This window comes from Siniperca chuatsi, linkage group LG21 (assembly GCF_020085105.1).
Source record: "Siniperca chuatsi isolate FFG_IHB_CAS linkage group LG21, ASM2008510v1, whole genome shotgun sequence".
Taxonomy (NCBI): Eukaryota; Metazoa; Chordata; class Actinopteri; order Centrarchiformes; family Sinipercidae; genus Siniperca; species Siniperca chuatsi.
The window spans coordinates 15,098,200-15,124,128 of record NC_058062.1 but is presented as its reverse complement, the minus strand read 5'-3'; the positions used below and the strand labels follow the sequence as shown (position 1 = coordinate 15,124,128).

The 25,929-nt window shown below is 40.5% G+C and overlaps 2 protein-coding genes and 1 long non-coding RNA gene across 15 annotated transcripts in view; 1 reads left to right on the top strand and 2 right to left on the bottom strand.

The window, feature by feature from the left end:
- The window catches only part of LOC122868452 (protein Tob1-like), a 50,113-nt gene extending 39,888 nt beyond the window's left edge, over positions 1-10,225 (bottom strand). Inside the window, exon 1 of the mRNA XM_044180427.1 lies at positions 10,094-10,225. The gene's annotated coding sequence lies outside the window, so the exon portion shown is untranslated. The remainder of the gene's footprint in view (positions 1-10,093) is intronic.
- A 1,132-nt stretch (positions 10,226-11,357) lies between these two features.
- On the top strand, positions 11,358-18,504 carry LOC122868458. The gene is made up of 2 exons (XR_006376121.1): positions 11,358-15,576; positions 16,319-18,504. It is a non-coding gene; the product is annotated as an uncharacterized LOC122868458 (long non-coding RNA).
- Positions 16,738-25,929, bottom strand: part of spag9a (sperm associated antigen 9a) — a 29,694-nt gene continuing 20,502 nt past the window's right edge. For 9 of the 13 annotated variants that reach the window (XM_044180413.1, XM_044180416.1, XM_044180420.1 and 6 more), the window contains 12 exons: positions 25,610-25,796; positions 25,280-25,495; positions 24,896-25,103; positions 24,187-24,303; positions 23,683-23,763; positions 23,500-23,567; positions 23,173-23,324; positions 22,838-23,009; positions 22,416-22,529; positions 20,193-20,369; positions 19,376-19,513; positions 16,738-19,101 (listed from right to left, as the gene is read on the bottom strand). In XM_044180413.1, coding sequence (XP_044036348.1) covers positions 18,983-19,101; positions 19,376-19,513; positions 20,193-20,369; positions 22,416-22,529; positions 22,838-23,009; positions 23,173-23,324; positions 23,500-23,567; positions 23,683-23,763; positions 24,187-24,303; positions 24,896-25,103; positions 25,280-25,495; positions 25,610-25,796 — 1,749 coding nt within the window. In that variant the 3' untranslated portion in view covers positions 16,738-18,982. The remainder of the gene's footprint in view (positions 19,102-19,375; positions 19,514-20,192; positions 20,370-22,415; positions 22,530-22,837; positions 23,010-23,172; positions 23,325-23,499; positions 23,568-23,682; positions 23,764-24,186; positions 24,304-24,895; positions 25,104-25,279; positions 25,496-25,609; positions 25,797-25,929) is intronic. The other 4 variants (XM_044180415.1, XM_044180423.1, XM_044180424.1 and 1 more) reach the window with 1 other exon arrangement.

Genomic DNA, 25,929 nt, shown 5'->3' with positions numbered 1-25,929 from the left:
TTCTCGGGGTGCACTGCTTGAATGTGAATCATAGAAAGTGAATGAGTTAGAGAGAGCACACCAAAGCTAGCAGGAGCTGTCTCTACTGTAAATTTGGTTTCCTTTTCTCTTCTGTGTTTGTTTCTCCCCCTCATCCTCTTCCACTCTCTGTCATTTCAATTCAGGTCATTTCTTATATCCATGCACAGCCTCACAAGAAGAAGCAGACAGATTTTTGCCAAAAGCTGCCTCTCGTAAATACTTTTACAGCATTTCATGTTTCACAAAATTCGCTGGACATAAATTGATAAAGCTCTAGGCACCTAATGTTGTGGGGCTGGGTTGTTATGCTGCAAAAATCATGTACACTTGTGATTTCAAAGAATTTCTGCAGGGTTCATGAGAATGGTGCTCATTTTGGTTTCTCTATGACCTACACACCCGTACCCTTCATGAATTTTAACGGCCCCTTTACGTATCAGAAATATTGACAGGGAGAGTCAATAGAGATTGAAAAATGTATGCACAGTGACTGGGTAGAAGGGTTGAGATGCAATGCCTTTGTATCAGGTGCAGAATGACAGGATTCAATTAGAACCAATGTGTTTCTCAAGTTGGGAGATGATCATTGAAGGTCAGATGCTGTTAAGATTTGTTCGATCCTGAAGGAACGGAGCACCGCTGGGTAATGATTTTCTTACTGCAGGTATTGATTTTCAGTACTAGTTCATCAAGAGAGAGACAGTTTGTAGGCCTTCAAGGATCATATTTTGTGCAGATTTTAGCCTGAACTGCAGCCTTTTTTAATGCAAGAGGCAATCAAATACTGTATGATCCTTTTCAACTTTGGCAAAAATAAAACAGGACATGATGTTCACTGTGATGGATTACGAAGCAAGGTTCATATCTCTGCAAGTTGATTCTTTGAATCTCACATGACACGAATGTAAACCACTGAGCAAAAACAGTCAAAACTCTAAATAACCATGGTATCCTTTGGGAAATAGTCAGCAGTAATGTAAAGTGATTAGTAGTAAATGAGCTAAAACATGCAAAAAAAAGTGGGAGAAATGCTTGTCTGCAAATTCTACTGTGAAAGACAATATGACCTTACTGAGCACAACTTAAGCATATCTTAACACTGCATATACATTATTAATATACAGTACTTCTGTGTGTTTCTGTATGCAAAGGCATAGAAACATTTACAGCAGGGCAATGTTGTCAATACTAATCCAGTCAATGTTGGGCCAGTGTTGTTCCTAGCCCACGGTGTATCTTTGGGCTTTAGACCATCATCACCATCAGTTCTCTGTTACACTTTCTGTAAGCTCACAACAGGCTAACGTTCTCTCTCATCCTTTCCTTTACACATCTGTCTTGTATACATACACTAACATAGCTTCCAGTGCTCCTTATTCTCCTTGTATAAGCCTGAGCTAGCTTTGGTGGCATAAAGCATCAAGCTGACCTCAATCCCCTCCCACTGTGGGTCACCATCTTGCCCGGCAGAGCAGCTCCCTGGCTGTCACATGAAGCACCAATCCGGCATATTATTAGCCCTGCAACTAGCTGGTTCCCATGGCCTGGGGCGATTAGCCTTGCTATTCATACCCAACCAAAGCTACTCTCTCAAGCTCTCTTTCTCTTCAACCGCTCTCCTCAAGGATGCGACTGGTCAAATACTCTGGACAGCAAATCTATCTTAGGTAAGCGGCTGATTAGCACAATTCTGTCAGACAAGTGTTCGTGCGTGAGTGAGTGTGTGTGTCCCTATGCACTTGCATGAATCATGTACGACCTAATCAAAATCAAGAGTCAGTGGCCACCCAACATGTACACAAAGAGTAAAGAAAGCACCAAACTCTCAAATCTCAGCAATGTCACACTTTGACTTTCAGTGGCATCAATGTGACTACTGCACCTTCGCAGTGAGTGAGGCGTTCCTCTCCATCTCTTCATCAAACACTCCAGCTTCTGCCCCCCAAAGATCTGGCATTTAAAATTCAGATAGCTGAACCATCCTCTCTCCCCCTCTTGATACTTTACAGCAGCCACGTCTGAGTAGTTGAAAACAATCTTTTACCATGGGAATTAATTAAGACTAAATCTGTACTAGAGTCCTTTAAAACATACAGAGTTTCAGAATGACAAAGGCTGGTAAAAAGGCATGGATGAGAACTGGAATGTGGGATTATGTGAGTATACACAAAGCTGCAAAGTCGTGAGTAAGACAGAGAGGGATGTGGGGGGGGGCAAATACAATTCCCTCAGGTGTTGAACAAAACCTATTTTTTGTTGTACTTTCACCAAAGGTTTTAGCATTATTAAGCTCATTCAAAGGTCCTGATCATCAACAGATTATGAAAGAAAGAAAGCCTGTGTTGACAACAGTTACCTGCATGTTATCAGCTATTATAAAGGCAGACTAAATATATTTACTCAAGTACAAGTACTTAACAGGTACTTAACTTGAGTATAATAATTGTATGATATTTTCTACTTCTCCACAAGATTTCAGAAAGAAATATTGCACTTTTTACCCCTGTACATTTTTATGGCAGCTAACATTTTTACATTAAAAACCATATGATAGGGTTGCCCAGGTAGCTCACCTGGCTGAGTCCTTACCGCAGCGGCCTGGGTATCGAATCCAGCCTGCAGCCCTTTGCTATATGTCATCCTTTCTTTCTCCCTTTCTTGTCTATCTTCAGCTGCACTACAAATAAAGGCAAAAAAACATGATAAGCATTTAAATTACAGTGCACTGAAAGTCCGGAAGTCATTCTCAATTGTGACACAGCTGAAACGTCTTGATTCTGAAAACAGTGTCCAGATGACTACGACTGAAACCTTTTCTACGATAGAACACTCCTGGACGAATGAGGGACTACACCGTATTACAGTGCACTGTTAATGATAAAACCAGTGGTTGCTAAACTTTTTGGCCTGTGACTCCTTACAAAAAAAACCTGTGTCTAGTTGGGGCCCATTGTCATGTTTCAAATGTCTATGGGTACTTTTAATTAAGTAAAGGATCTGAGTGCGCTTCCACCACTGTTGGTGATATCGATGATTGTGGGGCTTGAGAAAGAGTTGTCAACCATTTAGATTGGGGCCTAAAATGCTCCCGTAGCCACAGAGTTTGTTATTTATCTGGGTTCACAGGAAAGCTTTGCTCCATAATGAAACAAGTTTACACAGCCATATAGTGATAAGGCTTACAGCTGTGGGAGGACAAGCATAACGACATAACGAGCCTGCGGCGATTGCCTAGTAACAGATCCAAGCACGCACAAACATACACACAGGTCTCAACACAACACTGGGCTATGTAAAGGTCACGCCTCATCTCTTGATTGATAATGTGATATTAGCTTTGATATCATCATGCTGGCCGTGCTCAATCAAGGTGGCATTCATTGAGACAGAACATGATACTGAAGCACTGTGCTGAACAAACCCATTGGAGCCATTCCTGTGAAGTACACGAGGAAAAATGCTGTAAGAAAACTAAAATCAGTAGTTCAGCATTGTGAGATGCAGCCCCCCCCCCAAAAAAAATAGGTTAGAAATGTGTAAGCGAATGGTGCCCACATTCCTATAAAAGTAAAATGGCACTCATTGTTGGAAGTGTTCCCTGCACCTCAGTGTATCAAGTTTCACAAACACTGGCATTTTCACACCAACCAGCTCTCCTTTACTAAAAGGGTATTGTGCAACATGCCAGCAGGACACAGGAGGAACAGGCAGACTCCTACAGAGAGACGGGAGGGACAAAACACTGATGTCCTCACTGCAAAACAAAACAGTCATGTAAAATGAGACTGAAGGCCACCATATTTATTGGAAATATGTAAGGTTTGTAATATGGTTATGAAAATGAGATGTGATCAGACTGAATAGATGTTAGAAATATCATAATCTGTGATAACCTCCAATTTCCTGGCTGTGAGCTCAGGGCAATTTGCATGATTTTGCACGCAAACACAGATGTTCCCAGGCTCCAAAGAAATATGACACATGCATCAGTCTATCACATTTCTAACATAATCCAATTTCAGTGAATCTCCACCAATTAAGTTTCACGTTGTTTTTCAAAATGACATCACTTGAAACGGAATCCGACGCTAACACCAGATATACTGACACTGTACTGTATTGATTTCCAATCTATCATCAATCTACTCCTCCTAATCCTATTATGTGCACCCTTCACCCTCGTAAAGACCAAGTACTATGTCACATAAAAAAATGGATGCTGGTGAATTCAGAAATGCTATTCTCCCCTTCTGCCAAGATGTACCAGTTCTTCACCTCAACCTGTCATGAAAGAGACAGATGTTCCTGCGAGGCGTCCCAGAGGTCAGGTAGCCATGTTCCACCACTACAGCGCAACCTTGGCAGATACATTAGTAAATTTGATTCCCCTCTGCCCTGCTGTATGTCTTTTAATTGTGCGGCTGTGTGTAGCATCCAGTAAAAGCCAAGAAGCCGTCTGCTGTATTTCATGTGTCTGAGAGAGAAAGAGGTAGACGCGGGCGAAGAAAGAGGGAGCATAGAATAATTTAGCTTGACATGTATGAAATACAGGTTCACGTCCCCGAAGGGAAGGTTTATAAATTGGAGTTTCAGCGAGATTGTATCTCAATTGAAACTTTGAAGATGTGCTTGGTCTTGCAAGAATTGTGTGTCTAAGAAAAAAAAAACTTGCAATACTTTTGAGGTGTTTTTGTGGGCTGTTTAACGAAACAGAATGTCAAAGAATGTCAACAACAGATATGGAAAAAAGATTTTGCTCTTCTGTGTAATTGAGATATGAAGACGAGAAGGAAAAGGGAGAGAAGGTTGGATGAGAGGTAAAGGATAGAGAGAGTGAGATTGAAAACAACACCTACAGTGAAGGAGAAAATGACACAAAAAAAAAAGACCAGGAAGAAAGGCAGGAGGTGCAAGAGTACCCTGAGCGACTACTTCAGGCTATGAGCTGACAGGTGCCAGAAACATGTCACAAGATGATTTATTAAATAGAAGCAATATCACTAACCACAACCTGTTTTTCAGCTCTTTTCTGAACAATTGAAACCCAAGATAATAATCTCAAGGAACGGTTACATGAAAGCTTAAAAAATAAAATCATCAAATTATCCCAAATGTGTGTGCGCAAGCGTGTGTGTCTTTGCATGCATGTTTCCAGAAATGTAAATGCATCTGTGACGTAATTCCCACTCACGGGAGGAAATGAAATAAAAGGTGCCCTCTTGGGGTGTTAGGAAAGATTAGAAAAAAGTTAAATATGAAGGTATATTTATATGCATGTGTGTACATATTAATTTCTGTTTGTTAACTGGCCAAGAAGACTCTACACTGGCCATATCAACATTCACCTTTTACCCACACATCGACTTCACATGTCGTTTCTCTATGCTTCATTTGAAACTGCTTCCACCCACATCACCTGTCTATTTCGCTCTCTTTCACACACACACTCCCTGACACTTTGTGTCACTAATGCTGGATGGAGGTTGTCATGGGAACACATCTTTGATAGTTTTCTAGGCTCACTTGCAGCAAAACCACAAAAACTCACTAAGGAGGCAGAGGAAGTGCAGGCGTTAGAAGGAGAAAAAGGCAACAGCCGAGTGACGGGGCAACAAGAATCATCAGGAGCCATCAGAGAGGGACAGTTGAATGCATCGAGATACCGTGAATGGGCGGTTTTTATTTTGGACTGCTGACAAATGATCATAGTCAGCGACCGACTTCAGAGTTTGGATTTACCTGATTTCACAGATCTAACAACAACAACCTAGATTTCATTTTCTATGCACTGTCTGTACGATAAATATGTAGTTGGAGTCAGCAGCTGGCTAACCTAACTTAGCACAAAGACTGGAAACTTGTGGAAACGGCTGGCCTGGCTCTGTCCAAAGGTAACAAAATCTATTATTTCTATCTATTTCTTTGCTGGGACTAGTTGCCAGGTAACCAAGGGTGTAGCACAAAATTCTGTACATAGGCCCCTCCCAACATTCACAGGTATTCATTCTAGTACCTTTGTGAGCCCTCCTCACATGAGGGCCCTGCATACTCAGTCCCCTTTGTCCCCCCAGTCCTACGCCCCTGACTCCAGGAAGTTACTGGTGCTGGCCAAGAAATAGTCTGGCACACGACCCTTTGTAAAACGATGAATTGTCCTTTTTACACTTTACACTACACACGTTTTTTCGAATTAAACAAACAAGATATAACATGCCAATTAGTGAACTTTAGAAGTGCTGGTAGGCGGATTACCTTTGGACAGAGCCAGGCTAGCTGTTTCCCCCGTTTACAGTCTTTGTGCTAAGCTAAGCTAGCCAGCTGCTGACTCCAGCTACATATTTAACATACAGACATGAGAGTGGTATCAAGCTTCTCATCTAACTCTCCGTAAGAAAGCAAAAGAGCATATTTCCTAAAATGTCAAACTATTCTAAAAAGTACTCAAAATCCTAATGCTCCAGTTCAAACCCCATTGTAAGTCTATTTTTATAGTTTGAATCTCTAAAACTACTGCATCTAGGTTGTTTTTTTGAGTCCCTGTCTAACATGTGCCTATAATCTTCATACGTGTTTGCATTCAAGATTGACTTTGATAAGTTGTACTGCTAAGTGAAAATGACAAATCGTCCAAGCACCAAAGATACGTGGTGCTCTTACACTAAACGAATTGCAGACTCAGTCTCTCTACTCCCATCTGTCGGGTTGTGTATCTCTTTGTCTGTCTCCCTGTCAGAGATTTATGACTGTCTCACCACAAGCCTGCCACTGCACCCAAAGATGCTCAGTAATCACATAATGTTGCACGACAGCAAACCATTTACTTATGCATGTGAGGTGCAAATGTATATGTGCACAAGCAATGCAAATGTGCATTTCCATCCACGTCCAAGTATACATGTGTTTTTTATGGAAACCAGGAGTAGGTATAATGGTGCTACCTTTTGAGAAGTTATTTTTCTAGTCTCACTTAATCATCTTTTTACAGTGCAGTATGTTGCTTTTTCCATGAAATATAATCTTGCCTTTTTTTTTTCTTTAAGACATGTAGTCAGCATTGTTCTGTTTATCGAAATACATTATGTCTCTCACTACAATAACCTACACAATAACACTATAGAGGATACACTGAAGTGTAGGTTTCTCTTCACTATGGGTTTTCTCTCGCTTTCTTTTCAATTTGGTCCCAAGGCTTCTGAAATACAAACTGTATAATCAAGTTTTTTCAGCCATTATAGAGTTCATGCAGACTAGCAGATGTAGCTGTAGAGCAGCGTCTCGGTCCCTATAGACCGAAGGTAAAGACTAACTATAATACACAGGAGGGTGGCAGGAATATAAATAAGTTAAGTTAAAAGGGAGAGAGTAGGAAACTACAGTATATCACTGTATGTGATAGCAGTTGCACAGATATGTTTGAGTATGACACAACTTTACTTTACCGTGTCAGAAGTCACCTCATGATGTAATTTAGCAGTTATTTTGTTAACTGCTAAATTACATCATGAGGTGACTTCTGACAGACCACCACCTTGTATTAGCAAATGTTCGATGGCCTGTACTAGTCAGGCTGCATTCAAACTCCTAAACAAACATGAATAACATCTTCTAGTGGCCATGAACACCATGGCCCCACTTTAGGCCCATTAAACAAAACAGGACCAGTTGCCAGGCAACCAACAGAGATTAGTTACTGGTCCCGGCCAAGGAATAGAAAATGTCTATACATAACCCTCAATAAAAACAGCAAGTTGTCATTTTTACACATTGGTTTATGGATGAATACAAGACATAACATGTATTTAGATTTTGTTAGAGCCAGACCAGCTGTTTCCCCGTTTCTAGTCTTTATGCTAAGCACTTTAAGCAGCAGCAAGGTAGCTGCTGGCTGGCAGTATCTTTGTATTTAGCATACAGATATGAGAGTGGTATCAATCTTCTCATTTAACTCTCAGCAAGAAAGCATATGAGCATATTTCCCAAAATGTGGAACTTTTCCTTTAACCACAGTTCTGTCAACTAGCCAGTTGCGTTGCCTGCTGTATTAGCTGTGTAGTACTGTCAAAGAATTCAAAACACCACAAAATGATTACAGTTCAACTGATCATATTTAATTTACATGATTATTGCTAGACTAGATATCAGTCAATCTTGACAAGCGCATAAAAAAAAAAAGTTTGTTCCATCATTAGATAAAAGCTCTGGAAAAATTGTTATATTTCACAATAACACACTGTGCATACAAAAACAACATTAAGCATTTAAGATGCACAAGATGACCCCTGAAAACTAATTTTACAATCATAATACAATTACAAACTATTATGAAATCAAATAGTATAAAATATATCAGGTACTGTTCTCTTCACAACTTACAAGTACAGTTATCTTTATGTCATCCATTTACCTTGACATTGTAGTAACTACTAACCTCATGAAATCAGTCCTCAGGTTCGCTTATCTCTCTGTGGTCTGGACATGGATACATTCTCTTAGAGCAGGCATCCTTTGCAGAGGTCTGAACACAAGATGATTGTCCATGCTCTCATGCACTTAGACATGAACATGAAGCCTTTTGATTGAATAAACACCCCACTGGGCTGCAAAAAGCAGAGTTTTGTAAACCTGAATCAACATGTTGCCTGACATGTTTTTCTATTATTAATATTAACAAAAAAAAAGTTTGCTCACAAATACATTTGTATTTTAAAAGTAAAACAGCAGCCACAAAAGTTACGGCCAAGGATTCATGATAGGTCATATTCAAGGCTAGACTTTGTATTAGTTGTTCCTATAAATGAACAAATTAGCATTTTAATGAGCCATCTCATAACAGTGACTCATGAAATAGATCTTGTGGAAGAATATAGACCATCTAATCACATTTCATTTCTCATGTGGCCCGCTGAAACACATGTGGTCCATTATTAAGCCCTTGTGAGTGGTGAAATTGTAAGAGATGTTTAAATGAGCAGAACTTGATTATATTCAGTAAAAAGCATGCCCTTCGTCAGCGTGCTAATTTTTGGAAACATGGTCAACATGGACACGAAATGTCGCTCAGCACTTTAATGAGCATAAACATGATCTCAGCCACGTCATGGGTACAGAAGTGGTCAATATATCCCAACGAGGAGGGAACAGAGAAGCTTTTTGGATTGATTTTTTTTTTTTTTGCATACTCGTACACCTAATGGTTTAAATGAGGAGTTTTCCTTGACATAAGTCATGGTGTGCGGAATTTGTTTCTCTTATGTATTGGTTTTGAAGTCGTAGCACTCCAGATCAACCACTGGATGAGAGACAGAGACACACAGACAGAGACACACAGGCCAGTGTTACAGCAGAGAGATCAAGCAAAGAAATCCTTTCAAAATTTGGAACATTATTACATTTACTCAAGGATACATTGTGTCCTTTTTGAAACAATTAAATTGGTACTTACTTACACTGCTGACGAGCATTCAACTAACAGACTGCAAACTTCTTGATATCGACTGCATTACCGTAACCCTGTGCTGTTTGTTTCTGCCACCGCGGGCGCATGCACAGATTTTCAAATTTTGAAAGGATTTGCCCTGCGGAGGTTAGTCATATTAGTCAATATGCCCTCCCACCCAGAGAGCTGATGAACCCACTAGAGTTGAAAGCATTAGGACTCATGGAGGTTAACACCTCAGTGAGATCAATCAGTATTAATCAAAAACAGACCTCTCCATTTGTAATATGGGCAGGGCACTTACACCATATTCACAGACACACACACACACACCCCTGTAGATAGAAAGGAGAAAGCGGAAACAGAGAGATGTCAGCTGTTTTTGATGATAGGAGACGTCAATATTTCCCTGGGCCTTCTCCAGGGGTCTTCAGATGAGCATAACATGGGAGGGCCCCTGGGAAAGGTCAATACAGCTCAGAGCCCCGGTGGGGCCACATTAGATACAACACGGAGGGATCAAAAGCTAGGATGTAGCCCACCAGTGAGACCTCGCAGTGGGGCATCAAGGAGGACTGATCCTAGAGAGCTGGTGCAGTGCAATGCTTTAATAAAAGTCAAAGTACAAACACTTACAGGGGTGGACAGGCAGGCAGAGATCAAAACCATGAAACAGCAGTCCAAATACAGGTAGATAGTCCAAAAATCAAGGTAGCAAATCCAATACACTAGGAACAAACACAAAGAAAGATGGCTGGAACACAAGGCACATAAACCAAGATGAACAGACCCAGAACAAAGGAAGTACACAGACGTAAATACACTCAGGTGAGGGGGAGAAAACGAGACACAGGTGAAACTAATCAGGGCGAGGCAGATAATCAAAAATGGTGGGAAAACAAGCAAACAAAGACAGGAAGTAAAACTACACAAGGCACATGAGGCAGCACACTACAAAATAAAACAGGAAGTAACAAAACCCAAGACCCAAAACCATGACAGCTTCATTATTCTGGCCTACTTTATTACCTAACAACCTTCACGTACCTCCTTTGTAGGCAAATTGTGTTTGACATAAGGTGAAGCAAAATCATAACGTTATCGTTTGCTATTTCTATTTCACAGCAAATTCTGAGTTTAATGTGTGTCAATTTTTAAGTGACCATTATTTGGAGTTGATTAAAAAATAATTATGTGCCCACTAACAGAACTGAACTTCAGTGAGGATGTTATAACAACTGCAAGTGTGAAATTAACTCTGAAAGGTGTAGACTAAAGTGTCACACTATCTTATCCAAAGCTCAGACACATCCGCTTGTAGCTAACCAAGCTAAACCAACTTGTGCGCACTACCTCACACATATGCAGTTAAGAGTGTGACAGGTGATTAGACTCAGGAATGGAATGGGTGGACATGCTTCCTTCAAGTCAGAGGGGCTGGCGAAGTGAAGAGCGTCAAGAGCGATAGTCACATAGGTTGTGTGTTTGTTCGTCGCCTATGACTGAACAGTTGCTCTATGGAAATGAACAGCTGCAAAACAAGACACTGAAAGCTGAAGATGATAAGGTGCTGGAAAACAGTTTCTTTGCTTTCTGTCAACATAGACTGATGTCAGACAGTATGGTATTACAAAATAAGGTGCTGGTAGGTGGAATTTTGCTCCCTTTGGACAGAGCTGGGCTAGCTGTCTGCTCTTAAACCTGCTCTTGGCTGTAGTGTCATATTTATCATACAGACATAAGAGTGGTAGCTTATTGATCTTCTCATCTAACTCTCAGCAAGATGCGAATAAGCGCCTTTCCAAATCCTATTCCTATTTCTTTGACTATCTCAATTTTTTCAATAACTAAGGTTGTGTGTCATGGTACTCAATTAATTTACTCTTGTTGAGAACTGAAGTCCTGCTCTGCATCCAGGCTCAGTTCTGTACCAGCCTTTGTTCAACAAGTAACCCAATATCATGTTTCAGCTTTATAGAAACATTTAGGAAAGAAAACTCCTTTGTGAACAAGAGTCTACAACCATGTCTGTACATAGGAACAGTGCTGCGTTGAGTTAAATGCTAACGTCAGCATGCTAATATGCTCACTGACAATGCTAACATGCTGATGTTTAGCAGGTATAACGTTGTGGTATAATGTTCACCCTCTTAGGTTAGTTTGTTAGCATGCTAACATTTGCTGATTAGCACTAAAAACAAAGTTCAGCCGAGGCTGATGGGAATGTCATTAGTTTAGCTGGTATTTGGTCATAAATCAAAATAATGGGCACATTAATTTTTTGACCAGATGATTGCATTAGATGAAAAATTTAGGGATCGGGATCACCGAAGTGCCTTTTCAGTGAGAAAACCACTGCCAGCAGCATGAATCATAAAATTCAAAAGGGAAAAAGAGAGTGACTCATGAGACTGAAAATCATCCAGTTGCCTGCCCGCATGCAAAAACAAAACAAAAAATGACAGGGAGTAAGAGGGAGAAGGAGAGCGATAACAGCAGTATGTCTACGTCATCGAGAGTAACCAGACCCTTGGGGCGGAGGGGATAAATAAAGGAGCGAGGAGTGTGGGTTAATATTACGCACATCTCCCGGCCGCTTGTGGCCTTGCCGCCTGTCATGCTCTGCTGGGTAGTGATGTCATTCAGACTGCAGAGACACAAACACACAAAGTGTATGTAAAGAACTGCACACACAACTACTGAAGATGCTTAATTAGTAAATACACCACATATATATTTATACACACACATGCATGATTCCTCATCGATATCTATCCGATCAATAATTCATAGCATACTGTCAATGCAATGACTACCAACAACTGCCCCCCTGTATGTTTTGCTTCTTCATCAACAATAACCCTTTTCCAACATTTGGATTCTAACTTCAGCACATACAGAAAGAGAAAGAGGGCAGCAGGGTGGATATAAGATTCAGGTTTCTGGTTCAACCGCACATTTGTGTACTTCAAAAGCTCTCCCTAAATATAGGACAGGAGAGAGAGAGAGAAAGAGGACGAGGATGTGACTGGTTTGCACCCATATATAACCTCTGCCTCACTGCAAGCCTGCATGTGGTGTCACACTAAACTGTGTCCCCGCTTTCAACCCTAGTTCAGTCCCCTCAGCTCTTTAGTCATTTGCTATAAATAGGCATACACACACACACACACACACACCACAGCCACCAGACCACTTTGTCTGTCAACTTTTATTTTTCAGCTGAAGAGATTGCAGCTGTGTTGAAGTTTAACCTGCAGGCTTGTGTTGCATTTATGGTGTGCACATTGCGCTCTAAGAATTTTGTGTTGCTTTGCTGTGTTGGCTCAGAAAATGCTTAGCCCAGACTCACCCTCACAGTGAAATACTGCACACCTCCACGGGAGGCCAAAGGCACTCTCACCAGGACTCAGGGAGGCTTTTAAATCACATGCGATTATAGGCGCGCGCACACACACAGACATATGCTGTGTGTTATAATATTGTGTGAGTAAGCGAACACACATGGACCGCTCTTCTGTTCTCTTCTAGAAGAAAATACATTTATCCTACCATATTAACAGTTCAGGACATTGTGGCTCAGTATTAGAGTTGGCAGCCATCTTAAAACGTTTGTATATGAAATGGTTCATTTCTTCAAGACTGAACTCCTTTCTGCTCATTTTCTCTCTTCATATCAAATCTTTTTATTGTCCGATATAATGTCCTAGATTAAAAAGCTTCGCTCTGTTGGTGGAACAGTAAAGTAACTGTAAGGTGCTGAACCTGCGGTAATCACAACAAACAGCAGAGGGCTGCCTGTGAATGTACACACAGGGGAAAAAGCTTCTACTGTGGTCAAATAGTGTGTGAGGGGTTAAATTTATGTGTGGGATTGACTGCATATGTGTGTGTGTGTGTGTTCTCATGTACACATCAACAAGCAACTGTATGTGTATGTCGTAGTAGCATTTAGTTGTTCTCTCATTTTGGTGAGCTGGACGCATTTTCCCACTTCAGGTCTTTACTCATCTCGTGATATTTTGGAAGAATAGGTCCGTCAGGTTGGTTTTTACTGGGATAAATTCTGTGGCAGAGAGCAAGAGATTGATTTTACATTTCTGGCAGCAGCATCAGGCGTTGTGTGGAATGAACGGAAGAGGATCCTGTAGTTAAAATGACGAATGAGTCATGATGGCTTAACAGACAAAACAAGAGCAGTATCACCAGCAAGCACTCGAATGCAAAATCCAGGCAGATGTCACAGCCCTGACAACAGTGGAGGAACCCCAAAGCATTGACTGCTGATGATCAGATATTTGAGTACTTGTACTGTCTCTCTCCACAGGCCTGCAGAGAGAATCATGCTTTGGAATCTGATCATTTCAGTGTCATCTGGTGAGACTCTCCTCTTTCCTCTCTCTCTCTCTGTTGACTTCCTCCATTCTCTCTCCCCCCTCTCCCCAGTTTTATAGATTTCTTAGATTTCTCACCTTCCTCGCTTTGCTATCTTCCAGCCCTCTTCACCACCAGCCACAAATTACTTATGTTGACATACCACAGGCATCTACAACTATCACATCTATGAACTGCACCTCCTGAAAGCTTTCATAAGGATACAACATGTTCTGAAGCTGTTATACAGAAGAGATGTGTGAGATGTGTTATAAAAGCAGTGACTTTGTCCTTGTTCTCATCCTTTCTTTCCACTGGAAATGTTTCATCAAACTAAGGAAGAACACAAAAGAGGACCCTCTCTCAGAGAACAAAGTACATCAAAAGATTGCTTCGTATTTGTCTTTATTACAGTTGTCTTCTAAACGATGGAATTCTCTGCCTGTGAATCTGAGGACAGCAACAATCTGCTGAGGCCTTGAAGCACCTGTAAAAACTAACCTTTAACAATGCTCAAGCATTTCTTTATTATGTGCTTACTTAATGGTGGAGGAGAAGAGCTCACTGAAGAGTTGCCTCTGTTTTTGGTTATGTATTGGTTATGATGCTTTTGTAAATAATTCACATTCTAGTAATTGTTGACCCCTGACCCATATGGAGTCAGAAAGGTTAGTGACATGGTTTGATTTGAGTAAAAACCTGAGTAAAAGTTACTTTGAATAAACCTTTGTTGTTTTACTTTATCAATTTTTTTCTATTTTATTTATTGGTTATGAGGTTGTTGTAAGCCTGTAGTTCCAGTTTCAGTTTCACCAAAAACCTTCCAGATGTCACTGATTAGTCGGATAGCTGTTCTGTAATGAGCTCTCATATTTGACAACTTCAGAATTCTGATAAAATGTATTTTGTTTAATTTAATTTATTCTGGGCGAACCCAAATTCTACATGTATGTTCTGTATAATCCATCATAAATCCTGAATGCAACTATTCACATCAAATAAATCTTCATATTCAAATAGTCCTGGTTATTCTGAAAAAGAAAATATGCAATACATCCATATTTAAAGCTAATGAGAGACTTTGAGAGGCTGGTAAATGGAGGCAGCAGAAAAACAGTTTTTTGCCTGGGGCTGAAAGAGTTTTTAATGTATTTTAATAATTTAACTGTTGTTTGAATTGTCTGTTTTTTTTCTTTTTTAAGTCGTAAAGCATTTTGAGCTGTGTTTTGTGTATGAAAGTTGCTATATAAATAAAGTGTATCATTATTATTATTATCATACATGATGTTAACCTATTGGCCTTCCACAACTTCCACACTTGTTTCCCTCTTTCTCTCTCATTGTGCTTGATTAAGTTTATCCAGAGCAGTTTAAACAGCATTTTTCAGCAAACGAGCCAAACTCAAGCACACTTTGTAAGGCAGGTGTGTCACAGTTTCACATACACATCTCCCACATCATCATGACTAAGCATGTCTGTATCTGATGTCGTTTTTGCCCCCATCCCCATCCACTGGATACAGCTCTGTCACAGGAAGTTGGGATCAGTTCTTCTTTTGCAGCATCTCAGCTGTAGCAGTCTGGCATGTTATAGTCTCAAGAAGCCCGTCTGGGCTACAACACACTCTGTGACGTCAAAAACCTCTCTGTATGTGTGTGCAGGCCTCGCTGTCAGCCCCCGCATAGCTTCTAAGGAGGAGGAGGAGTGGATGAGGTGGGACGGTGGGACAAAGAGAGATATGGAGGTGGGTTTTACGCTGTGATGTCATTTCATGGAAATTGTTATGTGTGGTGATGCTGCATCCTACAGATGCATTGAACAGCACAGCCTCCTACTGGCCGAGGAAAAGACCACATGAACACAGCACAGATGAGTTTATCTGACTAGGAAAATATGATGTTTGAGTTGCCACTTTACATTTAGCAGCAGTGGTTCCTCATATTGAGTACCAATGAGCCTTTGTTCTTTGAGTAAAAGCAGACATCCACACTGATATCTGCCATACTGGAGCCTGAGGATATGATTTGAATATATCTTGTGGATTAACAGTTAATTCTTCAGTTGTTCTGCAAACTAAAAATCAAATGCAGAGTTTACATGAGCTGTAAGCAGGATGGGGGACTTAAACACAGATTAATAAATGCTTGGTCTTCAATGACGCCTCTGACATGAAACAAAAGGCGTCATGTCGTTTGTTACCAGAGATGAAAATCATATTTGAATATGACCGCTGTGGAACTGAGAGGACACTTCAGATTATTTAGGAAAATAAACATAGAGCGCCATCTGGTGTTAATATGGGTCAACTATTTTGAAGGAGTCAATTTTATGGGTTGTGGGCATTTAAATGTCATGTGAAAACATGTGAATCGCTTAATAAACCTGAATATCTTCTATACGGAGTATTTTTCATTTGAACGTGTTAATGGATGCAGTAAGTAGTGGGATGGATTTTAAGTTACTGAATCACTGAAACATTTCTGCAGATAGCCACATGGGACACATGCATGCAGTTACAGAAGATGTAGTGAAGAAAGCACAAGGTAACAGTTGAAGTTTTGTTTCTTATGCACATGTCAGTGTTTGTATGTCAATGTTGAACTTTTTAAATCATGATTACATGTCATCAGTGTACTGTGGGTTATGGTTTTTGTCACTTAAAGGACCTGAAAACGTGGCTTGAATCAATATTCATAAAATAATATTATAATAGAAAAAGAATAAATACAAAAATCTCTATCTCAAAAAATGTTGTATTGTGTTCATGTAGGAGCCCATTACTCATAGTAAGAAGCTGATTGAGAAAATGTTTTTAGGGCCTTTAACATACTTTGCTACACCTTTCAGTGGGAAAAAAAAATGCATACATGAATTTCATAAAAATGAGACACATGATAACAGAAACTTCTCCATGAAACTGAGTTTAATAGATTGTTAAAAATAAGGCTATGATGCTGTTTTAGCAAACACTGACCAGGAGGAACCACCGGAAGCCCAGTACAACGGGTAAATGTGACCAGTCTCTGGGATATTACAGATGGACATACAGTGAGCACACATACACCGCACATTTGCAAAATCAAACACACACTGACAAAGGTGTCTTGCGTACAAACTCCTACATGTACACATGTACTGTACACACAAACTCACATACAGACATCCATCCCACCCAAAACGGTGGCAATAAATAGAGATTTAGATGAAAACTTAGCAGTGTTCTCTTAAAAAAAACATGCATAGCTTAGTACGTGGATGTGTTGTTCGAAACCACCAAGTTATTGTTTGCACAGTTTGATCTCATGGTTTGTCAAAAATTTCCAACATGATTACATTAATTTCTTTTATTTAACCATTATTAACAATCACGTAAACTCATTGGACTATTTTGTTCTACAATAGCCTCCTATTATATTTGTAAAAAGTTACATTCTGAACCAAGATAGGCTCGATAACAAAGGAAATAAATACTGTAATGGCAAAAACACAATATAAAGTTACTATTTTGAAATGGACTGAAGACCAAACCTGGCCCAACTTTTCAGATATAAAAACAAATTAAAACACCTGCTTAATATTGGTATCTTGCTATCGTGTTACAGTCATCATTGAAATACTCATTACTTAATAACAGTGTCTCACACATGAGCACAAAACACGCACGATGCACAAAATAACAACAACAAAAAATAGGACAATAATAGCCTTCCAGGCCTCCAAATGTATTTGTAACATAACAAGGAATGAGGAAGCAATCAGGAGAGACTCTCTTTAGTGCTGTGTACTTGTCTATTAGAAGGTGCCACACAAAAATGTTGTATTTAGTCAGATTCCCTTATTCAAGCTTATTTTCCAATAAGATGACACCCTGAAAATACACACGTATAACCTCAAATTATTAGACTCACAACACGTTTAAAGTTAGAAAAGATGCAAATAATGAAAATGTTTCCCGGTGCTTCTTCTTTCATTCGTCCTTTGGTTACTGGGATGACACTTCACTAGAAATATTTGTACATTTTGTTCCCTTCACACAATTAGCACATAGTAGTGTTGTGTACATTAACATAGATGGTATCTTCCAAACCTCATGTAACTTTTTAAAGTGCCAATGGGCTTAAGCAAACAGGAAGCACCACGCTGGTGGCACAGGCAGACTTTCCTCACACAGCAGATGGGGGGTTTAGCTTTAAAACGTCCAAGCAGGCACACACTTGGACGAGGATACAGGATTTCCCCATGCAGGCTAATGCTAACCTGCAGTACAGTAAGCTGGTTCTTCTATTCACAGGAAGCCTTTAAGTATCCAAACTGCTTAGACATTATTCATATCACAAAACATAAACCTGTGGCAAATAGGGCTCGGTCTCATTCAATACTAATACAACCTTCTCAAGCAATGTTTCATCCTACAGCTTTTGCTGAATAAAAGCACATTTTATTTACCACTGGTACGTGCAAGCTGCTTTTCTAATAATCAGACAATATAGTGGAGTTATCAGCCTCAGAAACACATTCAAAGAATTTAACCTTTTGAAATTCTGTATACATTTTGACTTGGTATCATATTTTAACACTTTGCTCTGATGGTAAAGATAATAAAAATACTCAACACAGGAAAGACTTCAGTGAATGCCTACACACACCTGATGCTCACACACGTACAGACATGTGGTTCACAAATGTAAAAGTCTTGTGTGTAATATAAAATATACTTCAGTTCAACTAAAAAATTCCGTTTTTAATGCTTCAAGCACTGTTCCCTTTTATCTTTCACATCGAACCCCTTTTTAACATTTGGGAGACGACTAATGTCCGTACATTACCCAAACAAACACCTTTATTCACGTTGACTTGGCCTTTTTCCTCTGTGTACCAGCTTTTCCAACATGCAACCCAGCAGAAGGGAACACTTGGACCATTGGACGTATTCCTTAAGTTAACATAAACCTCACCTTACCTATTTCAGCATTCATAAAGAATAAACTGTACAAAACATGGACTAAAAATAATTGTTTTTTTGTTTGTTTTTTTTACAAAGTAGTCAACTACTCAGGCAATCAGTAATATCAAATGAAAAATTTCGAGAAGGGCATGCAGGGGTTGGTGGGCGGCCCTGGAGTTGACACAACAGTTTGTAATTTGTTTTTTCAATCATGAGAGGTTGTGACCTGCCAGACGATGAGGTGGCTCTGTTCGGCCTTGGTAGGTGCCGACTGCTGGCTGGCTGTTGGCTCTGATAAACCGTCCAACTCACCGCCTTCATCACCTGAGGAGGAAGACGACGAGTCAAACAAACAGGGTACCACAAACAGGTGGGTCACAGTGGAGACATTACGCCGATTTTCACCAGTTTTAATAGTAAGACAGTATAGTAGAGTAAACCAGCTTTATTACTTTTCATGTGGATTCAAACGCAACCTTTAATATTTTGCTTGTCACTAAGGGGAAACATGAACGCTACTTGTTGGCTCCACCTAAGTAAATACATTTTGCATGACCTCTGTGCTTTGTTAATGGTGTCAGTGGTGTGGTATACTCACCCATTCTGAAGTCGATGTAGCCTTCGCCTCCACTCATGACAAGGTATGTTTTGGGCTCAGAGCTCGCTGTGTCAGAGGATTCAGATGGCGGGTCATCAGAGCCTGAATCTGCACTGCCTGGAGGGGGCATCGCCTGACCTGTGACAAAAAGTCAAATGACCAAGAGTCAAAAAATATTTTTTGTTTACAATAATGAGAACAGAGAGGGGAAAAAATGTTGGGAAAGCTGTAAGCAGCTGACATTTCTACTCCATAACTGACTTAAACAATGACTTAATTGTCAAAGCTTTCATCAGTTTATTCTCTGTCAACTATTACTCAAATAATTCATTCACAACATGGACAATAATAAAGATGCACAAATGTTGGGTTGCAACTGACAACTATTTTCATTGTCAATTAATCTGCTGATTATTTTCCTGAATAATCGTTTAGTTTACAAAATGTCAAATAATATTAAAAAACCGAAAAAACCAAAGATATTCAATTTACAATCATATAAAACAGAAGAAATGCTGCAAATCATCACATTTGAGAAGCTGAAACCAATACATTTTTGGCATTTTTTTTTCAATCAACTAATCGATTAGTTGTTGCAGCTCTACATAATTGTCACAAATGTAAATGGTAGGGATATCTATTTGTCATATCTTATCAGATGCGAAATAGTACTAACATACGTAACAACATTACTATGTAAGTAATTTGACCCATACATGTGGCTGGCAATTATCATTGGTTGATAACTATTCATTTTGCCGCATTTGTCACCATTTCTGCCACTTGATACCACAGTTTGTCTGCACTTGTTGCTTACCTGGCACGGTGACAAAAAACTTGACAGCATCTCGATGTCCGTGGAAACACAGCTGGGCGTGGGCCATGGAGCAGTATGGCACGAAGCTGCCTGGCATGGCACAGTCTGAACTGTCATCACCGTAAACTCGTACAGCACTGCCGGGCCGATTTGGCACTATTCCCGTTGTCTTGTTGGCTGCACAAGAAAGAAAGAAATTAATAAACGCTATTGACGTCACAATGCGCATATTGTCTTGGTTTTGTACAAAAATGTCTCATTTCATTTGTCTATTTTGCTGTGCTGTATTAAAACAGGGAAGACAGAGCCTTCAAAACAAACAAAATGATCAATAAACAAGCAGATAAAAGAATGAGAAATGAGAAACAAAAGATCCATATGCAAAAAAGGCCAGCTGTGGGTGAAGTCTGTGCACAAGATAAAAGGTGAGGTCAGGGGTGAGACGATCAAATCTCACCCATGACCTCAAAACAGGTTGAGAGCAGGAAATGTATAAAAAAATATCAGTGTTAATGGCTCCCTGAGGCACACGCGCACGCACACACACACACACACACACACACACAGTGTGAAACTGATTTCCTATCCAGAAAACTAGACAAAGCAGGGTTATGAGCAGTGATGGCCTGCACACAGTCTCTCAGACAGACAGCAGTACAGTCTGTGGGTTCATGCCAGTCTGACAACAGCAGACTGTTTGCTCTCATTGTTTTTGAAAGCATAAACAAAGTGAGACACGCATGGCTACAGAGAGCTCTTTCCTTCCGACCACCGAGTGGAGCCTGTCAGAGAGAAGCTAGAGGTTAAAGAAAGAGGACCTGGCTCTTAAACACTTTCTCACATATTCATACTCCATGACAGAAAACAAGAAGCACAGTGAACAGCACAGAAGAGAAAAAAGGACAAGGAAAAATATGCAGACAAGGGAAGAAGATCTCAGTTACCAGATGAGAGAACTAGCTTACGTGCTCAAAAAAAATCCTCAATTCCCGCTGAGAACAGAGCTGTGCAGTATGAACCTGCCAAACGGTATTGTGTTAGCTACACAGTGACTGAGATCTGTATCCACGGCAACCTTGTTGTCTTTTATTCAACAAGTTGTGCCTGAGTGGTAACAATCATTGCATTGTCTGAATGTGCCTTGAGAGAAATCTGGGACACGGATACAATGAGAAGCAAGATGCAGAGAGGATGTATGGCAGCCAGGATTTAAAGAGAGGTTAAAAAGGCAGAGAGAGAGGGAAAAGGAGAGCTCATGAACAGTATGATGGTGAATCATCCATGAGCTACCTCAGAGTGTCCATGCTGTTTCCAATACTACAATAACTATACTTTGCTTTGAGCATATGTCAAAGTGAGCATATATTTAGAGCGAAGTTAGATGATTTATACCACTATCATGTCTGTACGCTAAATATGAAAACACCACCAGCAGCCAGTTAGCTTAGCATAGCACAAAGACTGAAAACATGAGGAAACAGCTAGCCTGGCTCTCTCCAAAGATAACAAAATTCGTCTACTGACACCTCTAAAGCTCACAAATTAACATAGTATATCTTGTTTAATCGGTACACACTCCAAAGCGTAAAAACGAAGTAGTGGTTGTACAGGGGGTTACATGCTGGACTATTTGTTGGTCAGGTGCAGTGAATTCCTGGAGTCTCTGCTGGTTGCCGCGCAACTTCACGGTGACAACAAGACTCCAGGCATGAAGCTTCATATCTAGCTTCTGTATGCTAGATATGAAGCTTCCTTCCAGTTTTGGTTATTTCCACATGGGAGTGGTATCAATCTTCTCATCTAACTCTCTATAAGAAAGCAAATGAGTGTATTTCCCAAAATGTTGAACTATTTCTTTAAGCCACACACTGTCAGAGACGACATACTTTGTCCAACGCTGATAAAAAATAAATTCATTCTTACTCAAAATGTCAGAAAATGAAGTGTTTCATTTCAAAACATCTAAGCCAAACATCATTTGGAAGAAAAAAGAAAATGACAAGCTCTGTTAAAGATGTCTGTACAGAAAGTCCTGTCCCAGAAGCAGAAATTTGTCCCCAAGGGCGAGAATGAATCTCCACATTCAAATTCAAGAACCTAAATCTTCTTCAGCTTTTCATTAAGTACAGAGAGCTATGTGTATGCTATTACATAGCCCTATGAAAAGAAATGTTTGGGAGATTGTTGCATGGGGTAAACCTAAGTGAGCTGGGTGTGTGATACCTTCAGACAGCGGAATGGAGATGATGACACCGTTTCCTGTCCCCACCCACAGTCGGCTGCAGGACACCATCAGAGCTGTGATTCTCACAAACGAGAAGCCCAGTTTACCCGTGCCTGCAACACACACGGAACACGCACTTGTTTGCCGTTCAATCCATGTGCAAAAGATCTGAAGGAAGGAGTTCAGTTTCTACCTTAAATATACAGATGCTGCTTTCAAAATGTTATCAGGCTATTGCACATATACTTGCGTACAGAAGCTATACATTACAAATACTGTATGTATGTCACCTTAGACAGCCTTTAATCTGCTTTTATACAGCAACTCTATCAGTGATTACTTCCCATAAAAGTAAAAAATAATATTCTGTTCAAATGAAAGTCAGAGAAGAGATAAGGTAAGCAGAGAAAAGCATGTATACCCAACATCTTGCTGACGTAGGGCTCGATGTCCACGTCCTGGAGGTGCTGGTAGGTGTGGGCGTGAAACAAGCGCAGAGTTGAATCCAGTCGGATGGACACCCAGATACCGTCACTGACCCAGGCCAGCTGCCGCACCTGACTCTCCTTGCGAGGGTGAGCGTCAAACGACTTCTGCTCAGACGTGACCGATTGAGATGATGTGACATTACAATATTGTGGAAATGTCAAATATAGGATTTTCAAACGTTTTAGATAAAGGTTATAGAATATTACAATAAGGTTTAAAAGGTTGTGGTTGACTGGAAAGGAAAACTCATTTGAGTAACAGCTGTACCTCTATCCTCATGGCCTTAGGCTGGATGATGTAGATCTTGTTCCTGTAGCCGCACCACACCTTGTCATGGACCACTGTCATACAGCGGATAGAGTGGTGGGGCCGGCCCAGATCCAAAAGGTGGTAGTTGGTTAAATCCCACTGACCGTCTGCTTGGGAGAAACAAAGAGACTTGAGAACTGATGATCGTTGTGCCATAAAATGGCTATCAGAGGTAAAAAAAAATAAAAATAAAAATAAATACCTCCAACAATATAAATACTATAAAAAATAACTTCTTCTGATATTTTTAGCTTCCTTAACCACAAAGAGCACTAACAGACTTACCAATGCCTCTGTGGAAAATTGCTAATGTCCCATCAGACAAAGCCACCAGCACTCTCCCTTTAACATGTCTGTAACAAGAGATAAGACACTTTTTTACACTTTTTTTTTCCTGTAGGAGGTATAAATGTATGTTTGGTCTGTGTGTATGTCCTTGAATTATTACACAGCCGATTTTGTACTCACACTATGCTGAGGATGGAGTCTTTCAGCTTGATGGCATGGAGACACTTCCTCCATCGAGCCACAGACGAGTGGACATACAAACTTGAGAGGGAGAGACAGAGATGAAGAAAGGCTGATGAGAGTGCAATACTGGCTTATGAGGAGTGGATTTCAAACTAAAGGAGAAACAGAGCTGGTAAAAGTATAGCTGAATGGATAAATGTGATCATAATGAAAGTTGTGTGATGAAATAATCTGACAAAAACAGAACCTTCATTATTGGATTAAAACTTGATTTCATAAACATCTTCAGTCACATGTTAATAAGTACGGTAAATACTCACACCAGTGCAAACATCAAATGACAAATAGGTAAAAGCTTTATGATAATCAGTAAAAATGTGTATCAAATTGTAGCACTTTTAACACCTCTCTTTTTAATCATTCTATTTGTTGTGCTAGTGCCACCAATTATGTTTTGCAGCCACACTAATAGCACCCTCTAGAGGCTGCTGTCCTATTCACCATCCATTCTGAGCTCCCAGCCACATGGTGGGGAGGGCGCTGCTCATCCTCAGGACTTCCCCCTCTGATTGGTCTGAGTCTTCTGGCAAGGAAGTCACACCATCCTGCCCGCAGCCACTGGATCACAGAAGGAAGAAGACTCAAAAGTTTTTCAAATGCACTCTTCATAAAAAATTGGAATACTTGTGTGTTATTAACATGTCCTTTGAAAGCTAAATATGATGTTTATATTTTGTGATGCCTACCAGGGTTTTTTAATCCCTACCAGGAGAAGAAATACTCTAATTTTAGACAGACATTTATTTTGTATATATAACAGTGGACTATACAGGATTTCTGGTTCAGGCACATCAGCTTTTCGTAGAAGGTAAAATGTTGACAAAGCTGACATGTTGAAAAAGTAGAGACGATGTGATACTACTGACTTCAAAAGGCCAGTTGATTATTAGCTACTATAGCTCATTTTGGTTTTTGAGGGTGTGTTTGTACTGTAGAATAAGAGTTGTAGCCTTTTTTTTAAATAAAAGCTGTTGCTGGACTTTCGAAATTGGGCAGAACTTTTATTTATTTTTCTTATAAAAAATATCGTCATTGTGATTTGCACCTTGAAAACTTTTTCAGAAAAAAGGAACCTTTCGTCTGCATATCTTAGCGTTTACTAAAACACACAACAATTTTAGAAGTGATAATCTAGAACATTATTGCTCACCTCTGTGTGTCAGCAGGAGAGTCAGTGGGTCCCACCCCCAGTGGGTCGGTGAACACATGCTCCGTGTAGATTCCTGGCTGGTTTTGATCCGCTCCCTGGTCCTCCTCCCCTTCTTCGCCCACACCAGCGTTAGCCTCCGTCGCTTCTGTTGCTTCTTCCGCTGTAGGAACGCCATCTTCTGCTGGACTGGTCTCTCTGGACAGCTCAACTGTGGGCATCGTGAATCACAGGGTTAATCAGAGGGTCAATGAATGATACAGGAAAGGTTTGGGTGGAGAGTCCAACACACAGCAATATACAGTAACTGTCTGTGCAAGGAAAAGGGTAGATTGTACCTGATCATTGGGGTTGGGAGGAGTAAAGTAGAGAACAGCAGAGAACTACCTGAGCCAGAGATGCCGCTGTGCTCAGCCAGCTGGTCAGTGACACCTGAGCTGGCTGTCTGGGGGATGGCAGTGGTCCCCTCTGCTGCCATGGCACCATCGCTGCCTGTTGAGCCCACACTCGCCACACTGCCGGCCAGTGACACCCCATCACCTTGGCTAGCCTCCAGGTCTTGGGGTACCTCCTCACCTGCTGGATAATCAGTCTCCAACACACCTGAAAAAAACAACACAAACAGTCCAAATTCAGTGCTGGTAGAATAGAAAAGAAATTAATGGACGACAAAGAAGCCCAACCCACACAAACAAACAATGTGACCACTCAGCCTACCTGGCACACTGGCAATGCAGACGACGTGGGTGTTGCAGGCATAGAAGCTGTCAAGTAGGTCAGAGGGCTGACTGGCGTCCAGCACCATAACCTTGGTGGAGGAGTGGGTGCTGGTGCACACCCACACCCTACTGGACATCTCGTCCTGAAGGACCAGCTCCTTCTCCTGCTCCCCTTTCTCCTGATCCTGACGGACAACACAAAATCAGCCAACTACCTCGACAGAATTCAATCCAAAGTTTGAAGAACCTCCTGAACTCACTGGACTTATAGAGTGCAAAACCAGTTTAAACATTATAATGATACAAAAAACATGACAG